At 37.0% G+C, this 23,207-nt stretch overlaps 1 protein-coding gene across 17 annotated transcripts in view; it reads right to left on the reverse strand.

Moving 5' to 3' along the window:
- The window catches only part of GTDC1 (glycosyltransferase like domain containing 1), a 533,399-nt gene that overhangs the window by 291,723 nt on the left and 218,469 nt on the right, over window positions 1-23,207 (reverse strand). For 15 of the 17 annotated variants that reach the window (XM_061183730.1, XM_061183712.1, XM_061183697.1 and 12 more), the window contains one exon: window positions 19,776-19,949. The exons of 1 other annotated variant lie outside the window; for it this stretch is intronic. In XM_061183730.1, the coding sequence (XP_061039713.1) occupies window positions 19,776-19,949 (174 nt within the window). Of the gene's footprint in view, window positions 1-19,775; window positions 19,950-23,207 lie in introns of those variants that run through there. One more of the 17 variants, XM_061183779.1, reaches the window with a different exon arrangement.

Below are 23,207 nucleotides of genomic sequence, written 5' to 3' on the forward strand. Positions count from 1 at the left end.
GCAGAGTCTTTAAAATTGATATAATAGCATTACTATGATTAAAGATCTGTCATTTCTTCCATCATAAGGCATATTTAGAAATTTTATAACCTGAACATTTTAATTAGTTTCAGGCATAAACTGGACTTACAAGGCCTCAGATGTAAAATTGGGTTTTTATTCCTGTTATAAAGTATTAAAATTATTTCAAAATGTAGATAACTAAAAAAAAAATTGTTTTTTTTCCACTATGGTCTTTCATCAAATGAAAAGGTTTTTTATTATCTCATTTAGAATTTTAAAGGATTACTTAAACCAAACCTGTTTTTATTAAGTTGGACAACTGACCTAAAAAGTTTTAAAGTTCCTTCCTGGAAATTCCTAAGAATAAAAAGGAAACCAATGCCCAGAGATTGACATCTTGAAATATGATCTATAATCACAATTCACACGGTACTGTAGATTGAAATATGATCTATAATTTTAAATCCTCAATTTTTATATCAGATGCATGGACATTTGAAAAAACAAGCTTAAGTTTCCAAATTATCTAAATCAGAGTTGAAAAAGGTCTTTTACAGCAATTCATAGCAGTATATATTGAGGGAAATAAAATAAAGAATATGACAGAGATATAAGACCTAGTGTTTAATGTAAATTACAGGTCACTTTCACCAAATTCACAGAAATGCAGAATTCTGTCTAAACAAGCTGATACATGGTTCTTCTGCTTGAATACTTCCATAATGCCAAAAGCAAGGACCACAAAAAAACTGTCTATTAAGTTCTAAAAACTCTACTAGTAATTTTTCTGGAGCATAGAAGAACATGCAAATTATCCATACTCTGGCCTGTTAAAAGAAGCATTTCAAATTCCCTTCTCAACTGTTCTAAAACCCCAGAATGTCCCTAGAGTCATCCTGCTTTATAGAAAAAGCAAGTGCCACACATATGATCTCATTCTCATGGAACTTTGTGGTACAGTCATATGAGCACAAGCTTGGGAACCAGACAGATCAAAGTTTGACTCACGGTTCCACCCTTGATTTGAAATGTGACTATGGGCGAATTACTTAATTTCATCTTCTCGTATGTAAGTGGAAGTTATAATACCTAAGTTATAATACCAACATGAAGTTTTGTTAATGAAATAAGGTGTGTAAAATGAAAGAATGAAATATGCAGTACCTCAGTTATTACTAATATTAACATTAATAGGATGAAAGGGTTCATTTTCCTGATTTTATAGACATTACTAAGCTAAAGCTAGATGTGCCACACTGAGGGGCAGGGCTGAATGAGAAAGAATCAAAGAGCCAAGGAGAAGCCACCAGCACTAGGAGCTATCCCTGGTGCTGCTCTCAGACCCGGGGCCCATGTCCTGTCTGGCCCTCTTACCCTTTGTTTCCAACATTCCTCAAACGAACCAAATTCTGATTTCCAATTCTTACCTTGATTTAACATGTTTCTGCTCTCTTGTGTTCCTGACCTTAATTCCCGGTTGCTTCCCCAAGATGTTGATTTGATTATTTTCCCAAATGAAAACACAACCTGACACCAAACTGCTTCATCTGTTGGACATTTTTTGCTTTGAAGTTTCTGACCTAAAGTTATATCTCTTTATCTCTATCCCCACCAATCATGGTTATTAAAGAATGGTCAGTGTCCCTTTTCCCTAGAATTTTTTCAGGAAATCTTAACTATGCTTGTAGCAGTAATTAACAATAAGCAGAAGGTTTGAAAAGAACTAAGAGTCTTGCTAACTCATCCCAGGAAAGTAGTAGCTAAGTACTAGTGCTAGGGCAACAAAAATATGGCTTACAAGTGTAAGCACTACTTCTCTCGTGCCCATGGCAGACATCACTAATCTATCATGGAGTTAGTTTTTAATCCTTAATTTTGCCTTAGAGTCCTCAACAATTTCCAAACAGCCATTAAGAGCCAAAGATGGCATGCAAATAGAAACCTATCTCTCGTTCCTGAGTTAGTATAAACATGTGGGTTTTGAAGACGGTTTTGTTTTTTTTCTTTTTAAAGTCTCAGTTGGAACACTGTTAGAGCATATCTTGATGGTCTGAAGAGGGTAGAAGCACCCTCACAATTCACTTACATAGAAAGCAAGGACACCGTTATTAACGAATCAGAGCTTTCTCTTCTAAGACTGGAGGTGTTAGCCTTATGTACTGGATAAACTCCAACTTAGGTAATTACATTCTGCTTACCTCACACCCCCTGGCAATTTTTTCAAGTGAATCCAGTATTATTCTTCACTTCATACCCTAACTTGCTGTGCAGTGTTGTGATAAGCTGTTAAACAGCTGCCATGCTTCACTCTATGATGGGGACTGTGCTTCACTGTATAATTTGTAACCATTTGCGGTGTGCTTTGGAGTCTTTCACAATGGAAGTGTTACCCTAAAATGCAAGATATCATCATCATTCTAAAGGCATACAGTACAACTGCTTATTTCAGTTAAATTCAGCATAACATATTTAGAAAATACCTTATTTCATGGAAAACCATAAAAGTAGGTTAAAATACCCATGAAACATGCTACAAAGATTATATGAAAAGGTATTTAAAGAAAGCAAACTATTTATCAACTATATGAATATTCTGCCAAAGAAAGGAGTAGTAGGAAGAACAAATGCTTAAGACATTTTTATTTGAAAATACATCTGCCTTCATCAGATGGTAAAAATTCCCAATGTCACCCAAGAAAAACAGTGAAGAGAAAAATTGAACGTTAAGTCAATGGGAAATGGAGGAGTGCCAACACTTGGGGAGAAAGAGATCAAGGATAAATACATTTTTTAACATTTTCTTAATTCTCATCAGGACAGCCAGGGGATTACACAAATTCGCTATCATGAAGACACTGAATTTTCACTATGGATTGCCTGAGGACCCTTGTAGACAGGAACGTACATTTTCACAATACTAAAAAGGGTGCAACCAGAAGGGGCTCCTGCAGGTACATGACCCTTCCACAGATTGTTATTTAGTAGCGATGCTTTTGGTCAGTGGCTCTCAACATTGGCTGTACAGTGGAATAACCTGAGGAACTTTAAGAAAAATGCTAATACCTGGGTTCCAACCTCAAAGACTGATTTCATTGATCTGAACATCAGGAATTTTTTTTAAAGCTCCCCAGGTGATTCTAATGTGCAACCAATGATGAAAACACTGCTTGAGGCTACATCTTACCAACCTGATTATAATTGTCATTTGGCTTTTTTTTTTAAGGGGGAAAAAAATCACATTATTTGAGGGCTTGCATATCAACATACATTATTGATACAGTACACACAATTAGATCCCAAATACATGTTTCCAGGGGTGATGCTTCATTAGCTGGGAGAGGAAAAGACTTTATCACCTGAGGATGATATTTCTGAAGGGCTGCAATTCTGATGCAATCTTTTTTTGTAGTGACAAGAAGAGTTTCGGCCAGAAACAATAATTCTGTATCTAAGACGTTTTTTAATTTATAGTTAAATTTAATTTATAGTTAGCTCTGGGTATATTATCTGTGCTACAGATTTGTCTTCAGTAAACTATACAAGCTTATGCTAGCTTTTCCTTGCCACATACATCTGAGCCATACCTTCTCTGTTCAGAAAATAACCAATTACCCATTACCATACCGATGCTTACTTATCTACCTTCAAGTGGAAATATGGCACCCTCAACCAACCTGCACATTCACGAGATGTAAAAGAAATACCTGCAAACAGGAGCAGAAACAAGCTTTGAATCAAAGCCAAGGACTCAGCAATTGCATATAATGATGTGAACAGAGGATTCTCTGTCTAAAGAGTAAGATGTAGCTCCACCAACTTTTACTGATTATAACAGCCTTGTTCCGCAAGTGTTAACCCCTGAAAAATAGCTGTAAAGAAAACATAACAAAGACAGACCAAAGAAGAATAAAAAATAAACAGAACAGGTAAAAAATACCTATAAGCAAGCAGGAAAGGGTGCTGGATAGCCCGAGTACTTTAAATGTCATAACTAAGGACTTAAATTTTATAAAGTTATTTTAGTGAACTAAGTTAGTCATGAGAATAGATGGAAAAAAACATCAACTCAACATTATAGCGGTGTGTGGATTATCCACAGGAGAGCAAATTAAACTTTATATTCTTTAATAATCACCAAAAGCACCAGAAATTGAGGTAGCAACACAAAGAGGTCAATTCAGATGCCTGTGAGTGGCAACTAAAATTGATGAAGTATACCAGAGTAGCAAATCTGATTTTATACAGGGGAAGAGCAGGGAGATGCACACAGAATATATACCCCGTGCTCTGGGTAGAACACTGTATCTATGTTCTCTCTCACTTAACCCTCACTTCAACTCTATGACTTAATGTTAGGGAAACTAAAGGTCAGAAAGGGTGACATAATTTGACCAAGTTGCACATCTAGAAAGTGGCTGAGCCAAGACTGAAACCACCCAGATGTGACGCACAACTTTATGTTCTTTCCTCTGCACCATGTCCTGCTGTAATACATGAGACTCCTCCCCGACCTCCAATTCCCACTGTGATGTCCTCTGAACTAATCCATCAGCTAATCCCAAGAAGCATCAGCCAGCTACCCAAACAGAACTCAAAGACAAAAGGAGGAGTCACCTGACAGCCCTAAGGAAGAGGCAGGACAGGCCTATCACCAAAACTATCACACAATGGACATTTTCAATATCCTCTGGAAAAAGACATGGAGGGAATGCATAGGAAAAGTTTCTAATCATAAAGGGTAAGTAATTTATACTAAATTTACAAAAAGAAGCATAAAAAATTGATAGTTGTGTATAATATTGGTTCATTCAGAATTTTGGATACCAAGTCCCAGAAAAAAGAGATGATCAAAATCATTTTTAGGTTCTGAGTTTTAAATGCTGGAAACTCCTATTCCTCACTCCAAGAATAAGTTTTTTTTATGAGAAGCCCAGTGTTTACTGGAAGAGCAAAATATGTTATAAGTAAATAGAGTTGGCTGAGTCATATGCATTTTCATCTCAAAATGAGCTATGATCGGAGAGCTAGATATTTTCAGTGAAAACAGCAACAAGTTCCTATGCAACTGAAATGTCTGAGGCTCTTCTAAGATATTTCTGCATAACATTTACTCCTGATGAAATTGCTCTATGTTATCAATGCTGATTAATCCTATCCTACTAATATTACTAACACAATGAACAACGCTGGTCGCGCATTTCTAACCATCTCATGAATTTTTTCAAGTCGTGTCCAAATTGTGACTGTGTTGCTATCTATAACTTCAGGTAAAAACCTCTCTGCTGCAGTTTTCCCAGCTATTAAATGAAGGAATTGGACTAGAAGATTTCTAAAGTTTCTATTTCTTAGATACTCTTCCAGTTCTGGAAAGTTCTAGTTCTATTTTTTCATAAAAATACCAACTGCCTAAAACTGAAAACAAAACAAATTTGTCCACAATAGAAATGTGGTTGAAATTTTTCTCTGATTTTTCTATTTCAGTTAATAGCCCAATAATTTTAAAACCTATGAATTGTTTTCATTCATTCTCTCTCTTGTCTTCTATTTTCAACGGAATTCATCACTTAATCCTGGATAGTCTACTTTCCCATTGTCTCTTGCTTATGTCCTTTCAAATCCATTCTCACGCGCTGAGACAGAAGCTCCCTCTTCAATTAGTGGAAAATAATTATAACAAGTACTTTCGGATTCGGTATTACAAAATGAGTTTTGGTATTATAACATGAAATGTGGTAGCTTTGAATAGACCCTCCCTCTCTCTACAGAATCACTTGGTCTGCTCAGGACATCAGTTGATACTTAATAGAGCAGATGTACACAGGGTTGGACTGAGATGGGTGCCGCAAACAGATAAATCAGTTCTCTACATGTAAATTAATTTACAGTTGCCAGCCACATCCATGAACTTAGACTTAGCTGATGGGAGGAAGCACTGGACTGGAGATTGAATTTTGAACAAGGAAGATATTTCTATGGATACACAAAAATATACCGTATAGGAGAGAAGAAATGCCAAAGTGATATTTCTTCTCTTGGGACCCACTAAGAACGTACATATGAATTTTAGTGTATGGCCAAGGGGGAAATTAAGGAAATAACTTCCACCATTCTCATTTCGTGGTGCCTAAGGAACAGCACCAAGATTTTTCAGTTTAGAACAATAGGTAAAACTGAAAGAGAGGCAGGTATTTGTGCAACTAATGAGCTTACTTTTAATTAAAGAAAATTATAACTAGATTTCCTATATTAAATTCTCACTATTAGGTTTGCTAAATTTTTTTTACGTTCCATATTTAATAGTACTGATACACAAAACTGGAATCATCCAAAACAAAAAGTGATAATTATTTAAGAACTACTTGCATAGAAACACTTATTAATAAAAATAAATTTGTAGGCAACATTGAGCCAAATATAGTAAGAACAAAAACAACCAAACTTAAGGAAAGCTTATAATTTCTAATCACTCACAGAAGTCTTCTGTAGATAGCAGGTAACAATACAAATGTTATTAGATGTGAGAAAGGTCTGTGATTCACCTCATATTAAGTCAAAAGTACAGAAGACCCACAATACACATGACAAGAGTACACGCATAAAATATTACTTGGATATAATATTCTTAGCAATACTTCTAAGTAGAATTTTGGTACTCAGTCCAGCATGGTAAAGATAAGTCAGTACTAGAGCAAGCAACGCTGGCTTAAAAAAAAAGGCGGCCGGGGGGTGGGGGGATGGGGGGGTTGACAAGCAAAATCATCCGATGCTCCTAAAATTACTGAAGCAATACTGGACCACAACTAGGGGCACAGTTCTGGCTCTACAGAAAATTAAAGAAATTATGTATAGGTTAATGAAAGCACTAAAGACATGGTGAGGACACACAAATTAAAGCCAATAACAACAACTACCATTTATTTAAGGCTCATTATGCCTCAAGCATTTCACAAGTACCTTACATACAGTACCTCATTTAACTCTCACAGCAACCCAATGAGACTGCTAATACTCCCCCTGTTTTACAGATGAGAGAAAATAAATGAGGTGGGAGAGGTCAAACAACTTTCTCAACAACAGCCAGCTGGTTAGCAGAAGACGTGGTACTAGGACATAGCTCTGATATCAAAGTCAATTTTCTTAGGCACTATGCCACACATCATCATGCAGTACTTGATCTCAGGATTCCTTGTCCAAAGGAACTGAAAGTGATTTAGTTATTGAACTCTGAGAAGACAAAGGGAAAATTAAGTCAATAAACTCCTGCTTATCCAGAAATGAAAGGCATCAGGAGATCTGATGTTTACAAATTCTGCACCTGGTTTTCATAAGATAGTAACAAATGACAAGAAATAGATATCTTGGACTTATCAAAAATAAACTTGACCTGTATCAAGTATGTCAAAGGAAGGAGCGAAACATCTAGAAAAGTGGGTCAATGTAACAAATCACACAAGGTTCTAAATGATGACACAGAGGTAAGAGAGGATACTTCCTGCTGGTCAGCTCCATCTACATGACCCGCCAACATCTCCAGCTCAACATATAACACTCTGAATTCACCATCTTCAGATAAGCAATCTATTTCTCAATTCCAGCAGAATGGATATTCTCCCAGTCACTATGGTCAATACTTCAAGATTATCCCTGACCACTCCTCTATCAAGTAAGTTACCCCACCAACTTGCCAAGTCTACAACCAGTGTAATTATGTGTATTTCCTCCTTTTCATCCATAAGCCACCTCCCTAGTTCATCTTTAATAATGTATTCTGGTAGTTTTTTAACTTGTTTCTCTGCTTCGTGTTTCCTATCCCATTGATATTCATTTGTCAATATCAAATTCCCCATTTTATAATCTAGCCATGGCTCACAAATGCTTATAGGCTAAAGTCCAAATTCCTTGGCGTTAATTCCCATTTCTAGTCTTACCACCTCTTCACCCAATTAAGACAAAGGTAGTTATTCTCTTCTAGGTGCAATGATCATTCACTGCCACAAATCTGGTTGCAACTACTCTCTCTCTCTTCATAATGTGCCCTCGTACTCACTCTATCTCACCCCCACTTTCCCTCATAGCAAGAAATAACACGGCATTAATGGAAGCAGCATATTGGAGCCAGACAGTTTGGGTAGCTACAGGATTTCAGGCAAGCTTAACTTAACTTCTGAACCTCTTTTCTCACTTGCAAAATGAGCATAATAGTACCTAGCTTGTGGGTGGCTGGTAAAGATTGGAAATAATATACATAAAGTGCATGCTCAGAAAAGGCACTTGACAAATGATGCTGTTATTATTATGCCCAAAGCTTAGTCAGTCTTTAATGCCCAGCTCAGATGCCATAAAAAGCACTCAGTTTTTTTTCTACCTTATACTTGGAGTCACCTGACTATGCCTATCATTTCTACAAAGCTCTTGCAATTAAGGACCTTGTCTTATACATCCTTATATCCCAGAATACCTTGTATTTACCACACAGGCTTTTTTTAATCATTAAAAGCCAGAATTTATTGATCTCCAGAGAATATGCCCTTCCAATATCCAGATATTTGTTTCTGACATTTAGGATTACAGTTTCCGGAATTAAGTTACTAGGAAGGAGGTAGTAATAAACAGAATATTGCTTGGTGATTGTGGAATCAGAGCAAAGGGAGTTGGATTAGTAGAGATGATATCTTAATGATGCCATGGTAAATTCTGGTGAATTTTCTCTGCTCTTCAAGAGGGTGTACTTCTGTTGTGACTCATCTTCTAGATTCAGCATCTCTTTTCCTTTGCTTCTGATTCTTGAATCTTGTGTTTCCATGTATTCTACATTTCATGCAGATTGCAGCCCTTCTGTTAACACATTCTTTTGTTAAGCCATTGCTGTCTTTTCCAGTCAATCATATTTTTCCTGTAGCTAAGTGCCCAGTAAGACTGGTTGGACTTGGGGGCTCTAAACGTCTATCAACCATCCACTTTTAGACGATATTTCAAGGTGAGCTTTGTTCACAGATGACCAATCTCATGGTAATAATCTGCCATACTCTTGAGCCTATAATATACTACCAGGCTCATTAACCCTTTTAGTTCGCAGACTGTGTATTATTATACCCATTTCAGAGGTAAGCAAATAGCAAGCTTCTAATAAACGATGGTTGAACAACGGGATGAATAAAATCTCAAAGAATTAAATTACTGTTAAGTATATTTTATTGTATCTAATTACTTTGAAGCACATTTTTAAAGAATTTCCTATATAATAAAGTTTTTTATCTGGAATTTCTTAGGGAATAAGCCATTCTGGGTGAGAGATTATTCCGGTAGCTTACCGTTGAATGGTACATTCCAAATTGTTTATTTTTTAATGGAAAGTTTTCTAAAACACCCCCGACATTCTTTACAAGAACACTGAACTAAAATGACTTCTGTACCTACTCACCATTCCACACGCCAGTACCACAAGCAATGCATATGTTTTATAGGTACCAGGCAGATGTGGACAGCGGCACATGTGACTTTTCCTCTTGCGTACTCACACTGCTAAAGTATTGCATTTGGCTGCTGTGATGGGGACTGACAAGATATAAGACAGTCCCTACCTTTATTTGAATTAGTAGTAAACTTTAGATCCTCAGGTATTCTATAAAATTACTAAGGTTTTCAGAATTTTGTCCCCCCTTACTTTTCAGCTTGGAGTCATACTGAACAGGCGACCTGTCAAAAATCCTGTCAACTGAAAACCACAATGGTGATGATGGGAATCATAATAAAACCACTAACATTTACGTAACACTTATTAGGTTGTAGTCACTGAGCTCAGTCAGCATATGGCAGTAATTATTTCACTCCTCATAATAAGCCAGAGATGCAGGTACTATTTCAATTTCCATTTTACAGACGGTAAAACTGAAGCTCTGGGAGGTTAAGTAATGTATTCTAGGCTGAACAGTGGTAGCCAAGTGGTAATAAGCCAAACGAGAATTCCAGTACACCATACTGCTGACTCCCATCTTTTATTCAGCACTACCCGGAATGGAATGATTTGAATAAGTGACTTTTAGAAAGATAACCAAAGCTTGATCCTTTAAACATCAGTCATTTACTTGAAATCTTTCTAAATAATATGCATTGCATATAGCCCTCCTGTAATAAACAGAGTATATAACGTAACTCGTTCTTGCCTTGATGGCTTTACACTAATGATCGTTCATTGTGCTATGGGAAGCTTGGCAATGCCCTTTGAGCCTGAAGAGGGAAAGAGAGCCTAAGCAGACCTTTTGCTGTGGTTTGAGTTTGTCGCATGACATTCATCCCCATTTTGCAGCAGCCCTGCTCCATGACTCCCTTTGGGTTGATGATGCAATCCCTGAGAACATTCTTGGATTTTTAGTTATTTCTCTACCCTGTGATCTGTGACCTTTGCTTCTGACCTCCCAAATCTCTTAGGACAGGACTACGAGGACCTAAAAAAATGTACATCAAATCTCTGATGTAAAATCAACTCAAATGTTCTCTATACGTGAGGAGAACAGGGGTAAATCATCCTATAACAGAAGGATAGGCTTTTGTTGTTGCTGCTGAATTCAGAGGGCTTTCTTTGGTGAGGTTACTATTATTACCTAAGTTGATGAGAGCAGAAATCTGTTATAATTAGGCATTAACATGGATAATAATTTCTTTAAAAAGTACATTTGAAAAAGCAGAAGTTCGTTCTACGTAACTTCAGACCAACAGAGGGATGGTAGATATAGGCTGAAACCAAACTCTCTTCTCTTAAGGGCAGTAAGAGGAAGATGGTTACAATACAATCGCAGCATGAAAGATTTGCATTAGATACAAAGGCGATTTCTTGACAATGAGTGGTGTTAAACATTGGAATGATTTATCAAAAGTATTTTTTTAAGTACACTGATTCTATAAAAAAATTTTTTAAATGACATTCAAAAGAAACACATTTTTGCATTCATTTTGGAGAACCAAAATAATTGTTAGCAAATATGGAGATGTTTAAATTTATAAAAGCAAAACTTTTCTTCTTCTACTTCAGACCTAGATTAATATTAAAGAAGACAGTACCCACACTTCATTATTTCATAGAGCAAAGGCGGTAGTTTTACTAATACGTCTAACACTAATACTTTCTCAAAATATCTGAGAAATATGACCACATGTGGTAAGAAGATAAAGGTGTTTTCTGGCAACCCCCCCAAAAGCAGAACTCTTGACTACAGAAAATAGAAAGTTTTCAGTGGGGAGCCATGGGGGCTGCCTTCTGTCTTATCAATCCACAAATTCTCAAATTACAGATCTGCTGTTGTTTTCTGACACATCTGCTTTGCAATGTAAAATAGTGTTTTCTTTAATAAGAATTCTTCAAAAAGCCCTTAGGCTCCTCGCCTTTGTTTGCACAGCCTGAGAGTTTTCATTTAAAGTTTTCACACTGTTTTTAAAATTCTCCTTTTTTTGTTTCTAAAATAGGCAAAGTCCATAAACCTCTGTTTGGCTTCACATTTTAGCTACATGGAAAAAGGTGGAGAGAAATGTGCAAAGAAATTCTTAAAGTTTCAATAAATGAGATTACTCCAAAGGACCAACATTGTTCTCCTCCCTCCTTTGCTGTCAAAAATGTAGGAAGGAGGCAAGCAGAGATGCTCTTCATATAACCCCTCTTCCAAGGAAGTAAAAATCTATGAAATGAGGAAACTCACAGGTAAAATCCACTCTTTTTTACTCTATGGCAACTCTGACAATCCAATATTATGGAAAATAGGAATATACAGATAATGAAATGATCACAGAAACATATGAAATTTTTTCTTAATAATCACAGTAAGGTTGATACTTGATGTTCTCTGTGTTGACTGAATTGGACCTGAAACCCAGATAAGCACATATTTCTCAACCCAAAGTATACATGCTTCAATTAGCTCCAAGTCCAAACTTCAACTCCTAAGGATACAGTATCCATTCATCCCCTCATGGAAAAAAAAAAAAAAAAATGAATTTTTTTTTAAGGTCTCCACTGGAAACACATACGTTTGATCTTTTTACATTAATTATGTGTAACAATAATAAAAAAATTAAACTCATTTTTCACAATATAATGGGACAGAGGAGGCAGGCAAATGACAAACATATACAAGTATCATGCCTTGACAGCCTGAGCATTTATCTCTCTTCACTTTAATCCAACTGAATGCTATTTGAAGCAGATGATATCCACTTTGAAGCTCCCTGATGGAATTCCTCTGGAAGACATGATCTTTTTCAAGGATAAGGGGTGCCACTTTGTAATTCACTGTATTTCTACAATTCATTCTTATGTGGTCCAATTTGTTGGGGGTGGAGATTATCTAGCTACATAAAAATCATGGATACGCCCTCAGTACCAAATCCTACAAGGGAGACAGATGGAAGAAGTCTGATGCTGTGCAGATATATGTAGTCAGCTATATCCTTATTATCTAATATGATGGATCGGGGACTGTCCTGTAAGACAGGTGTCATGCTATAAGCTAACTTGTAAGGGAAGAGAGTTTGGATAAATGACAAGATACCTAGAAATTGAAAAAATAAAATAGTTTTCTTATACATGAAATAATGGTGTGAGTCTACAGCTGTTTCTTTGACATATTCTTCCTATTCTGCTTCTTTAGGCAAATTTTCAATTTCACTATGAGAATTCTTTCTTAAAATTGTTCATTCTTCCTTAAGTCAAGAAAAGCATGATCTCTTTTTCATAAGGAGTTAATTGGACTTGGGTTGAGGTTCTATTCTGAGCTCACTGGATAGAAAGCGACAGGGCCAGGATTCACACAAGAGCTTTCAGCTCCACAGACAGTTCTCCGTTAGGACACTCAACAAATATTTTTTTTTTAATTGCTCATTCCTTTTCAGGTATCCTCTTTTTTCAAAACTTCAATCTTTTCAAAGTCTGCTTTCTAAGACCTTGAGTCCTTTCTTTCATAACATTACCATGACATGTTCCCTTTCACTCAACATTTCCATCAATTCTCTTTTATAAATCATTTGTTCTTCACTGGCCAAAGTCACATACCAGGGTCCAAAACCTCTCTTTTCGGGACAGGCAGTATAGAAAGACTTTTTAAGAGGTTGGGTTCTAAAATAGGGTAAAAAATGTGTTTGATTTCTACCTATACCTTTATTATCTGTATGAGTGTAGGCAAAAAGCTACTTATATTTGTATGGCTGGGCTTCTTCAACTATAAATGGAAAATATCTTTTAGAATTGTTGGAAGAATAAAATGCTAAAATATGTATAATATGCTTAGCATAATGCTGGGCTAAAATAAGACTCAGGAAGGTTAGCTGTTATGGTTAGCTCTACCTTCTAAAGATGACATTGTCAGAAAGCAAGCTGCAAATTCCTCAGATGTTCTGATTTCATAAGACTGAGACCTGTGCAAAGGTCTGGATATATAAAATTCCCTAGTTCTACTAGGCTTTGCCTTTATGACAGTTACATGATCTAGAGTAGGAAAATATTGGCTTCCTCTAGTCAACATCTAGCTCAGTAAGCTGCAGAATTGCTCCCTTTTTTCCTCTTCATCACACACCATCAGCACCATGGAGCTCTATGTGAAATTTGCCTTCTTGAAATGCACAGTAAAAATTCCTTCATTTTCAATCTAATCTATATCCTTTAACACAGAATAGTCGTCCTCTGCAGTACATTCCAGTCGTGAGCCTCATCCCACTAAGTCTTGAGATCACATTTATCTTTTGGTATGCTGCAAGCTGAATATCTGTATTTCTTCAAAATTCATATGTTGAAATCCTGACTCCCAATATAATGCTTTTAAGAGATGGGGGCTTTGGGAGGTGATTAGGTCATATGGGGGAGCCCTCATGAATGGGATTAGTGCCCTTATGAAACACAGCTCAGAGAGCTCCCTTGCCCTTCGTACCACATGAGGACACAGTGGGAAGACAGCCATCTATGAATAAGAAAGCAGGCCTTCACCAGACATCAAATCTGCTAGAGCCTTGATCTTAGACTTCCCAGCCTCCAGAACTGTGAGAAATAAATTTCTGTTGTTTATTAGCCCCCCAATCTATGGTATTTTCTTATAGCAGACTAAAAGGACTAAGAGATGGTATTAATATTACAAAATCTGTTGACTACCGATCATCTGGCAGGCTTGGATGCCTTCAGTGCTGAAGGAGCCAATATATACACCCTAGCAGCAAACAGAGATATGGTACATGAAAAGGCTCCAGTCAGAATAATCCAAAAAAGGTGTCTTACTGAAATGTTCCCTGGTCACCTAAGCTTACAGACATTGCAACTGCATGAAAAAGGGTTAGATGTTTATTATCTTCCTTTAGGTGAACATGGTTCATGTACATCCTAGAGCAAGGCATGACATTTAGCTCCATTTGCTGTCATTTATAATTTCTGCCAAAAGTGGGTTATGAATTTCCCTATATTCTTAAAGAGAATTTACTGGCTACCATTTAATCTTTCTTAATAAATCACAGTTATCCATTTGATGTACAAGCTGTACAATCATGGAGGAATGTCTGCAGGGGTTCATCCACGTGCAGAGTTGCCTGTACTGCCCTAGAATGGCTCCAGGCTGCTATGCTTTTTCACTTCTCATATATTTTTTTAAACAGTTTATCTCTCTCTTCCCTTGTTGTCAAGCTGTCAGTCAGCTGTCACTTTTCACTGCTGTCAGTGAGCCTGCCTTTATCGCACCCCCAATTTGATGCTGCTAATCTGCTGTCAGCTGAAAAATCAGATAATCAAGACCTCTGAAATTGCATTTACAATAAGTGGTGAGCTGAGCACTGGATGGAGGTTTTGAGATAGGAGTTCCAGTTTCTGCTCTGTCTATATCTAGCTGTGTGATTACCAGAAGACACTTAACTTCTCTGGGCCTTGGTGCCTTCATCTTTAAAATATGGAGCAGAGCCTCTGTGTGTGTGTGTGTGTGTGTGTGTGTGTGTGTGTGTGTGTGAGAGAGAGAGAGGGAGAGGGAGAGGGAGAGGGGGAGGGGGAGGGGGAGGGAGAGGGAGAGGGGGAGGGGGAGAGAGGGGGAGAGAGGGGGAGAGAGGGGGAGAGAGGGGGGGAGAGAGAGAGACACAGAGAGAGAGAGAGAGAAAGAGAAAGAGAAAGAAAAAGAGAAAGAGAAAGAGAAAGAGAAAGAGAAAGAGAAAGAGAAAGAGATCTCACCTGGACTTGAAGGCTGCTTCTCTCGCTACCAGAAAAAAACATATGAAACTTTTTTGTGAGTTAACAGAATGCAGGGTGGGGTACCACTGACCCTTTAATTGTTGAATTCAAGGATAATTTTAGTCATCACTTTATTTAACCTCACTCCTCTGAATTCACTACCAATCATCTCCTTAAAACTCTCTTCCCTTTATTCCACAGGATAATTCTCTCATTGATGACCTCCTGACTCTTTTATCTTTTCTTCTCATTTCAATCCTGGGCTCTTCCTCCACTAATCCCTTAAGGGTCAAGAGTGGGAAAGGCCAGTCCAAAGCTAAAGATCAGGGTCATAATGAGAAACCGGCAACACGCCTGAGAAGCAGCATCTGTGTCCTGGAAGCTAACTTGAAGACTGTGTTGCAGTGTGTCCAATGCTGCTGATGTGTGATGTAAGATGAGGACTGAGAACTGACCACAGGATTTAGAGGCATGGAAGTCATCAGGGACCTTGACAAAAACAGTCTCAGTCTTGACTGTTTTGTCAACAGTCTTGACAAAAACAAAAAAAAGTCTGGAGTAGCTTTAAGAAAGAACAATGGGAATGAAATTGGAAACAATTGTAAACAACTCTTTCAAGAGGTTTTGCTACTAAGAGAAATAAAGAAATGAGGTAGTAGCAGAGGAAGAAGTGGAATCAAGAGAGAATATTTTTAAGATGTAAAACAAATAGCGTTTTTTGTATGCTAATAGGAACCATCCAGAAAAGAGGAAAACAGATGACGCAGATCAGAGAAAAAAATTGCTAGAAAAATCATTTTTAGGTATGCAAGAAGGATGGGCTCCAGCAGAGAAGTGGAAACAGGGCCTTAGTCAGAAGCAAGGTCAATCCACCAATAGTTACAGGTGTGAAGGTAAAAAATATGCACCCAGAAGCACATAATTGGGTAGATGTAATGGTGGTAGCATATAGAAATTCTCTTCTGATTGCTTCTATTTTTTCAGTCATGATCTGAGAAGGAAGACAGAAGATTTGGTATTAAAAGCTTATAAAGAGGGGCTTCCCTGGTGGTGCAGTGGTTGAGAATCTGCCTGCCAATGCAGGGGACACGGATTCGAGCCCTGGTCTGGGAAGATCCCACATGCCGTGGAGCAACTAGGCCCGTGAGCCACAATTACTGAGCCTGCGCGTCTGGAGCCTGTGCTCCACAACAAGAGAGGCCGCGATAGTGAGAGGCCCATGCACCGCGATGAAGAGTGGCCCCCACTTGCCGCAACTAGAGAAAGCCCTAGCACAGAAACGAAGACCCAACACAGCCATAAAATAAATAAATAAATAAAATAAATAAAGAGAATACATTTAAAAAGAAAAAAAGAAGCTTATAAAGAAAGGAAAATGCATGATTAGTTATTTAGAACAGGGGAATTATGGTACACTCGCCATGCAGCTTAACAGGTCCATGTGGATTTAGGGGTCATGAATTTAGAGTAGGCTAATAAGTACGGCTGGAGGTTTCCTCCTAATCAAATATGAAAGAAAAGGTGCAAAAGATTTGAGAGTACACACAAGAAAGGAAGTATGATGACAGAATGTGGAAGTTAAACTGGAGAAAGAAGGAGGAAAATTAGGACAAGAGAAGAATGAACATAAGGAGCTGGCTCCTTACCATCAATGGATGCTAGGTTCTGGTGAGGCCAAAAGGCTGCCTGAGTCAGGATGATAAAAAGAATATATAAAGGAACCTCTTTATTTATATTAGGCTGTTCCTTTGGCAGAGTACTTCTTTACATTCACGTGTTAAAAGAGGGCAAAGGGGAAGATAGTCCTTTATATTCAGGTGGCAATAAATGTGCTAGGTTATAAAACAATGGGGATGAAAGAGTTAATAAGATGAATTAAACTTTATTAAGGTTCTGTTATGTGCCAGGCACTCGGCTGGGCATTTGGCACACATTATTTCATTTAATAGCTACATCATGCCTATGAGGGGATAAGGTAAATATAATCATAACCATTAAAGAACCTAAGCTCAGGGTCATTTCACTTGCACAGGTCACAGAGCTAGTAAGTGGTCGTCAAGACTCAAATATGTGCATGCCTAACTACAGTATTTAAGAGCTTTCCCACTTCAAAATGTTTTAATACATATAATGAAATATTTTCAAGTGAATATTCTTTCTTGCTACTATTTTTCTGGTCTTTGAGAATGAGGCAGTGGAGGGGTGAGGAAGGTAATAGGTACAGCAGATACTACAAGCCCAATATTGAATTTCTGTATGACAGACATGCTCTGAGTTTTAACAATTATCAACTTTATAAATCCTCAAATATTTTGCTGAAATATGGCTTTTTCCCTTCCCTGATTAATATACCTTATATTATATATTATTAGAGCACATTATATTAATAATTTAAGTATATGTTCTGCTTTGTTTTTAAATTAAATTCGAGAGAAAGAAGCGTTCAAAATTTTTTTTATTTTTAATCACCTTGGTTATTTTGCCTTTGGAATTACTAAATATTTTTCAACATCTCAACAAAATAATACTCTTTTAAGACTGCAGGCATTAGAATGATTGTCATTCATGCAAATAATCACTTACTTACACTATATGAGTTTGGGTTGGATAAAGCAAATTACCATTTGAAAATAATTCATATAACACTCTGGGCTAAGACCTTGCTTATGAATGTTATCTTGGCCACAATATTTTTTAACCTTCTTCCATTTAGCTAGATTTATTTATGGTAATACAGTCCAAATTAATAAACTATTCAATTGCCACAGGTGTATTAAACATAGGATGTTGTAGGACTATATCAGATGCAAATGAATTTTAAAACATACTATTTATTTGGAATTCTATAGCAGTAATAACTAAGATGTGCTATAACTACCTATTCACTTAAAGATGTACATTTTGACGATATATTATTATATGAAAAACTCAAAAGCATGTCAAAAAATAAGGTTCAAAATATGATCTAAAGCAGCGGTCCCCAACTTTTTTGGCACCAGGGACCGGTTTCATGGAAGACAATTTTTCCACGAACCGGGGGATGGTTCAGGCAGTACTGCAAGCAATGGGGAGTGATGGGGAGTGGCACATGAAGTTTCGCCCGCTTGCCCGCCACTCACCTCCTGCTGTGTGGCCCGGTTCCTAACAGGCCCGGGTGTTGGGGACCCCTGATCTAAAGTATAAGCTGTGTTCTAGCTAATCACAGACCTAAAGTATAACAATCATATTTTTCAGAAGTTGACATTCTCTCATCACACATATGAAAATTATATATTACAAATACATATTATATACATATTTACATATATATGAAAATCAACTGAGATCTTAGTTTCACTTAGCTTTATAGTTTTCAAAACTGTAAATAAATCATTAAATATTTTTGACAAATGATCTATACTGACAGGAAGATTAGATAGTTAACAGAAAATTTAATCAAAAGTCATAGAGTCTAAATTTTAATACAGTCTCTGACAGTAATCAGCAGTGTAAGCACAAGCCAGTCTGCTTCTCCGGCCTTCTGTTTTCTGAACTCCATAAAGTAAGGATCAGGCAAGTTGTTCTAACTTAAATTTTATGACTCACTAGCTTGATTTGGTATTAGGCAGATTTTTCTTCAATGCAATATTAACTAGTAAGATACTTAAATCAGTATTAGGGGTGTGGAAGAGTGGGTGTCCCCACAGCAAAATCTGGGTGAACTCAGTAAATTCAGAACATAGAGCCTAACGCTGACCTCCTGCATAGCATATGTGGATATTAAATTGTCTCCTGCCTTCATTTCAAGGAGGGGGAAGAAACAGCTGTCCCTGAACTCTTTTTAAGGACACAGTCAGTTACAAAACAGCAGCATCCCCAGCTAGTATGAGTCCCACTGAAGTAAACTTTCTATTCACAAGGGGAAAATATTCCTGGTGGTAGTAAAAACAATTTTGCTAGGTTTAATCAAAAGTGAAAAGGAATTCTAGAATGTTCCCTTTGAGCCACATCATCCATTGCTAATTCAGGGTGGGCCCAGAGATAAGGGTAATAAAAAATATCCTTAGTGACTGAGAAAAAGAAATGGCAATTAAGTGCATTTGCAACCCAATATAGAAGACCTAACTCTTTACTAAGATAATATAAATAATAAAAAACGGGAAAAGGGGAAAAAAAACGAAAAAACAGCATGGGAAATGAAAGTAATCTAAGCAGTAAAATTTAACACTGCTTAGAAGTTACTATTATACATATAAACCAATGGGCATAAGCTGAATACAAAGGTTGAGACCTATGCTTGACAATGACTTCTGTAGCAAAACAACAAATAAACAAAACAGTAAGTGTCAAAAGCCAAAGCACCTTGCTTTGGCAAACAAGTAAATAAGAGAAAAGAAAGGAAGAACTCAGTATCAGAATTAACCATTCAGTGACAGGTTGGACACATGATTATTTAAAATCTTTGTAAATCACAGCATGGCGAAATAGAACTTGATTCTCTAACTAATCATGCTTACGCTGAGAGTCAAAATTGGCAAGAACATCACCGATTTTTACACATTTGGGGAATAATTTATGACACAATATTGAAAATGGAGTTAAACATACTGACCTGCTCACATCAGGAAAACTGATGGGAAAGTAAATAACTTGGCACTTGGGTCTGATGATGCTTTCCAGATCTTTGGGTCTGTGATCAGGAATCAGCTTCATGAATTTTCCAATAGAAGTGAGAAATGACTCCATATTAAAAACTGAGTTGAATACCACCACATCAGCCACCAGGCTGCAAAGGGAAAGGATAAATGCATACGGTGAGCCCACACTTGTTCAGTTATTTTTATAAGCCTAAGACTTTTTATTAATCAGAGTTTATACTGCACCTTGGGTTTGCAAAGAACTCTGCACTTCCTACCAGTATTTATCAAAATGACTCTAGTAGATAAGTTAGTTTCATTAGCATTATATCAAGGGAAGGTAGATTATTGGCATCAGAGAGGAAAGGCAGGAGAGGAATTAAGTCATTTAATGGGATCCTATGACGCTTCAAACCAAAGTTTTGGGTTGGCCAAAAAGTCCGTTTGGTGTTTTCCGTAAGATGGCTCCAGTAGCATTTTAGTTGTCTTTAACTTCATTCGAAATAATTTTGTTAGATTGCACTGTGACAGCTGTCACATCAGCGTGCCTTTAAAAAAAAATTCAAAATTGGTGAATTTCTGTGTAGCCATTTTAACATTGAAGATGGGAGAAAAAAAGCAACATTTTCGGCATATTATGCTTTATTATTTCAAGAAAGGTAAAAACTCAACTGAAACGCAAAAAAAAAAATTTGTGTGGTGTATGGAGAAGGTGCTGTGACTGATTGAACACGTCAAAAGTGGTTTGCAAAATTTCGTGCTGCAGATTTCTCGCTGGACGATGCTCCATGGTCCAGTAGACCAGTTGAAGTTGATAGTGATCAAATCGAGACATTAATTAAGAACAATGAATATTACACCATGCGGGAGATAGCTGACATACTCAAAATATCCAAATCAAGCGTTGAAAATCATTTGCACCAGCTTGGTTACGTGAATCGGTTTGGTGTTTAGGTTCCATGTAAGTTAAGCAGAAAAAAACCTTCTTGACCATATTTCTACATGCGATTCTCTACTTAAACGTAATGAAAACGTTCCGTTTTTAAAACAAATTGTGATGGGCGATGAAAAGTAGATACTGTACAATAATATGCAACAGAAGAGATGGTGGGACAAGCGAAATGAACCACCACCAACCACACCAAAAGCCAATCTTCATCCAGAGAAGGTGATGTCGTGTATATGGTGGGACTAGAAGGCAGTCCTCTATTGTGCGCTTTTTCTGGAAAACCAAACGATTAATTCCAACAAGTACTGATCCCAATTAGACCAACTGAAAGCAGCACTCGATGAAAAGCATCCAGAATTAGTCAACAGAAAACGCATAATCTTCCATCTGGATAACGCAAGACCGCGTTTCTTTGATGACCAGGCAAAAACTGTTACAGCTTGACTGGGATCAAGCTGATTCATCTGCCGAATTCACCAGACATTGCACCTTCGGATTTCCATTTATTTCGGTCTTTACAAAATTCTCTTAATGGAAAAAATTTCAATTCCCTGCAAGACTGTAAAAGGCACCTGCAACAGTTCTGTGCTCAAAAGATGGAATTATGAAGCTGCCTGAAAGACGGCAGAAGGTAGTGGAACAAAACAGTGAATACGTTGTTCAATAAAGTTCTTGGTGAAAATGAAAAATGTGTCTTTCATTTTTACTTTAAAAACCGAAGGAACCTTTTGGCCAACCCAATGTATTTTTCCGCAATGCCAGGAATTTTCAATATTATCACCAAGTACAGGAGGACCTTTTTCTTTGTGGCCCAACTACCCACGTTGGGTTTCTATGTCAGTGATGTACTTCGTTTTACACCACAGTACTGAGAACAGAACACTTGCCATACTTTTCACTGCCTTCAAGGAGACTAATCCAGATAAAGCTATTTCATACTAACAGCATACCTTCATAACATGTGGTTAAAGTCTATTTCTCATTTTAACCCTTGCTTCAAGAAATTGTTAGGTTTTTTAAAGTTCTGAGACTACACAGGAAGGATTATATAGAAACTCTACAAATAACTTGTTTTTTTATTATATTAGATTTGGAGTAGTCAGAGAAATAGAAGAAATTGGTGAAAATGGATTCAGAAATCCACACCACTAGGTCCTACTGATTACATAATGTATTATAAAGGACCACAACACCATGGACCTTCAGAATTAAACAAAAGAAATATAATATTGGCTGTTGCTTTCGATGCAAAGGCTGTGATCCTCTCCTTAGTATTTTTTTATTAAAAATAATCTAAAATACATAGTTAGAAGGAAATGTAAAAACAAAGTTTATGTGTCATTAATATGTCAGTAGTTTCCAAATTTGCCTATAACATTTCCTTGGAAACCAATGAACACAAATGATAACTATGGGTGAGCTGGATAAACAGGAATATGTACTATGTTCCCTTTATGAATCAAAAAACCATTTTAATAAATCATTGTTTTGTTTTTTAAAATAACCCTCTTTGCTTTAAGCCATGATTCAGCGTCTCAGTGTCACTGGATCTCAATAAAATGCATACAAATGCTTTGATAAGAAGGTATACAAGATCAAATAGAAAAAGCAGTTAGTTTTATTTCACCCTGAAAAGGACATCAAGGAAACTGAAAAGAAGACATGCAAGCCCACAAGACTGTAAAACACAAATGAATAAACAGAGCTTATAGAGCAGGAATACCACAGCAAGTCCTCAGTTTAGTTTAATTCACATTTACTGAGACAGTCAAAGTTTCTATTATCAGTACATAGCGGAATGAAAAACTAACAAAAGGAATGTTGACCTGCCACCCCTATCTGCCCCCCACTCCTGCAAAATTGTTTTCCCATACAAGTTTTTTTTTTTTTTAGTTGCAACCTAGTGCAAACTTGGGATTAGCAGTGATTACAACATGGATAATACAAGAGAATGTCACAGAAGTGACACAATACAAGCTGACACAATACCAAGCAATAAGGAAGCCAATATAATAATATACCAAAAGTTGAAGGATGTTTTACAGTTAGTCTGTTTTCACCATATGTCATATATTGTAATAGTGACCCACAGGTCATAATACATAGTTATGGCATGTGTTCATCAGTCAGAGGGTTAGTGAAACCTCTATTTAAGGTGAGTGCTTATGTCAGTCATCTCTGAAGTCCTTAACTGTCACACAGTCAAGAAAGAAACCTGACAGTGCCAACAAAAGCAGAAGTCAGCAAGGAGACTAAAGAAACATTTTAGGAAGCTGGAGTCATACTTTTCAAACTGAATCTGAACAGGACTGCTTTCTGACACTCTTATTTTTCCTCTGGACGACTGCAAGCCAGTTTTTTTCTCACTAAGAGTCCCACCAATGATCAAGCCCACTTCTTTCTCTCCAAGCTCATCTATCAGTTTACCCTCTTGAGAAGAGCAATGCTGAAAAATTAT

Source organism: Eubalaena glacialis, chromosome 1, assembly GCF_028564815.1.
Source record: "Eubalaena glacialis isolate mEubGla1 chromosome 1, mEubGla1.1.hap2.+ XY, whole genome shotgun sequence".
Classification (NCBI taxonomy): Eukaryota; Metazoa; Chordata; class Mammalia; order Artiodactyla; family Balaenidae; genus Eubalaena; species Eubalaena glacialis.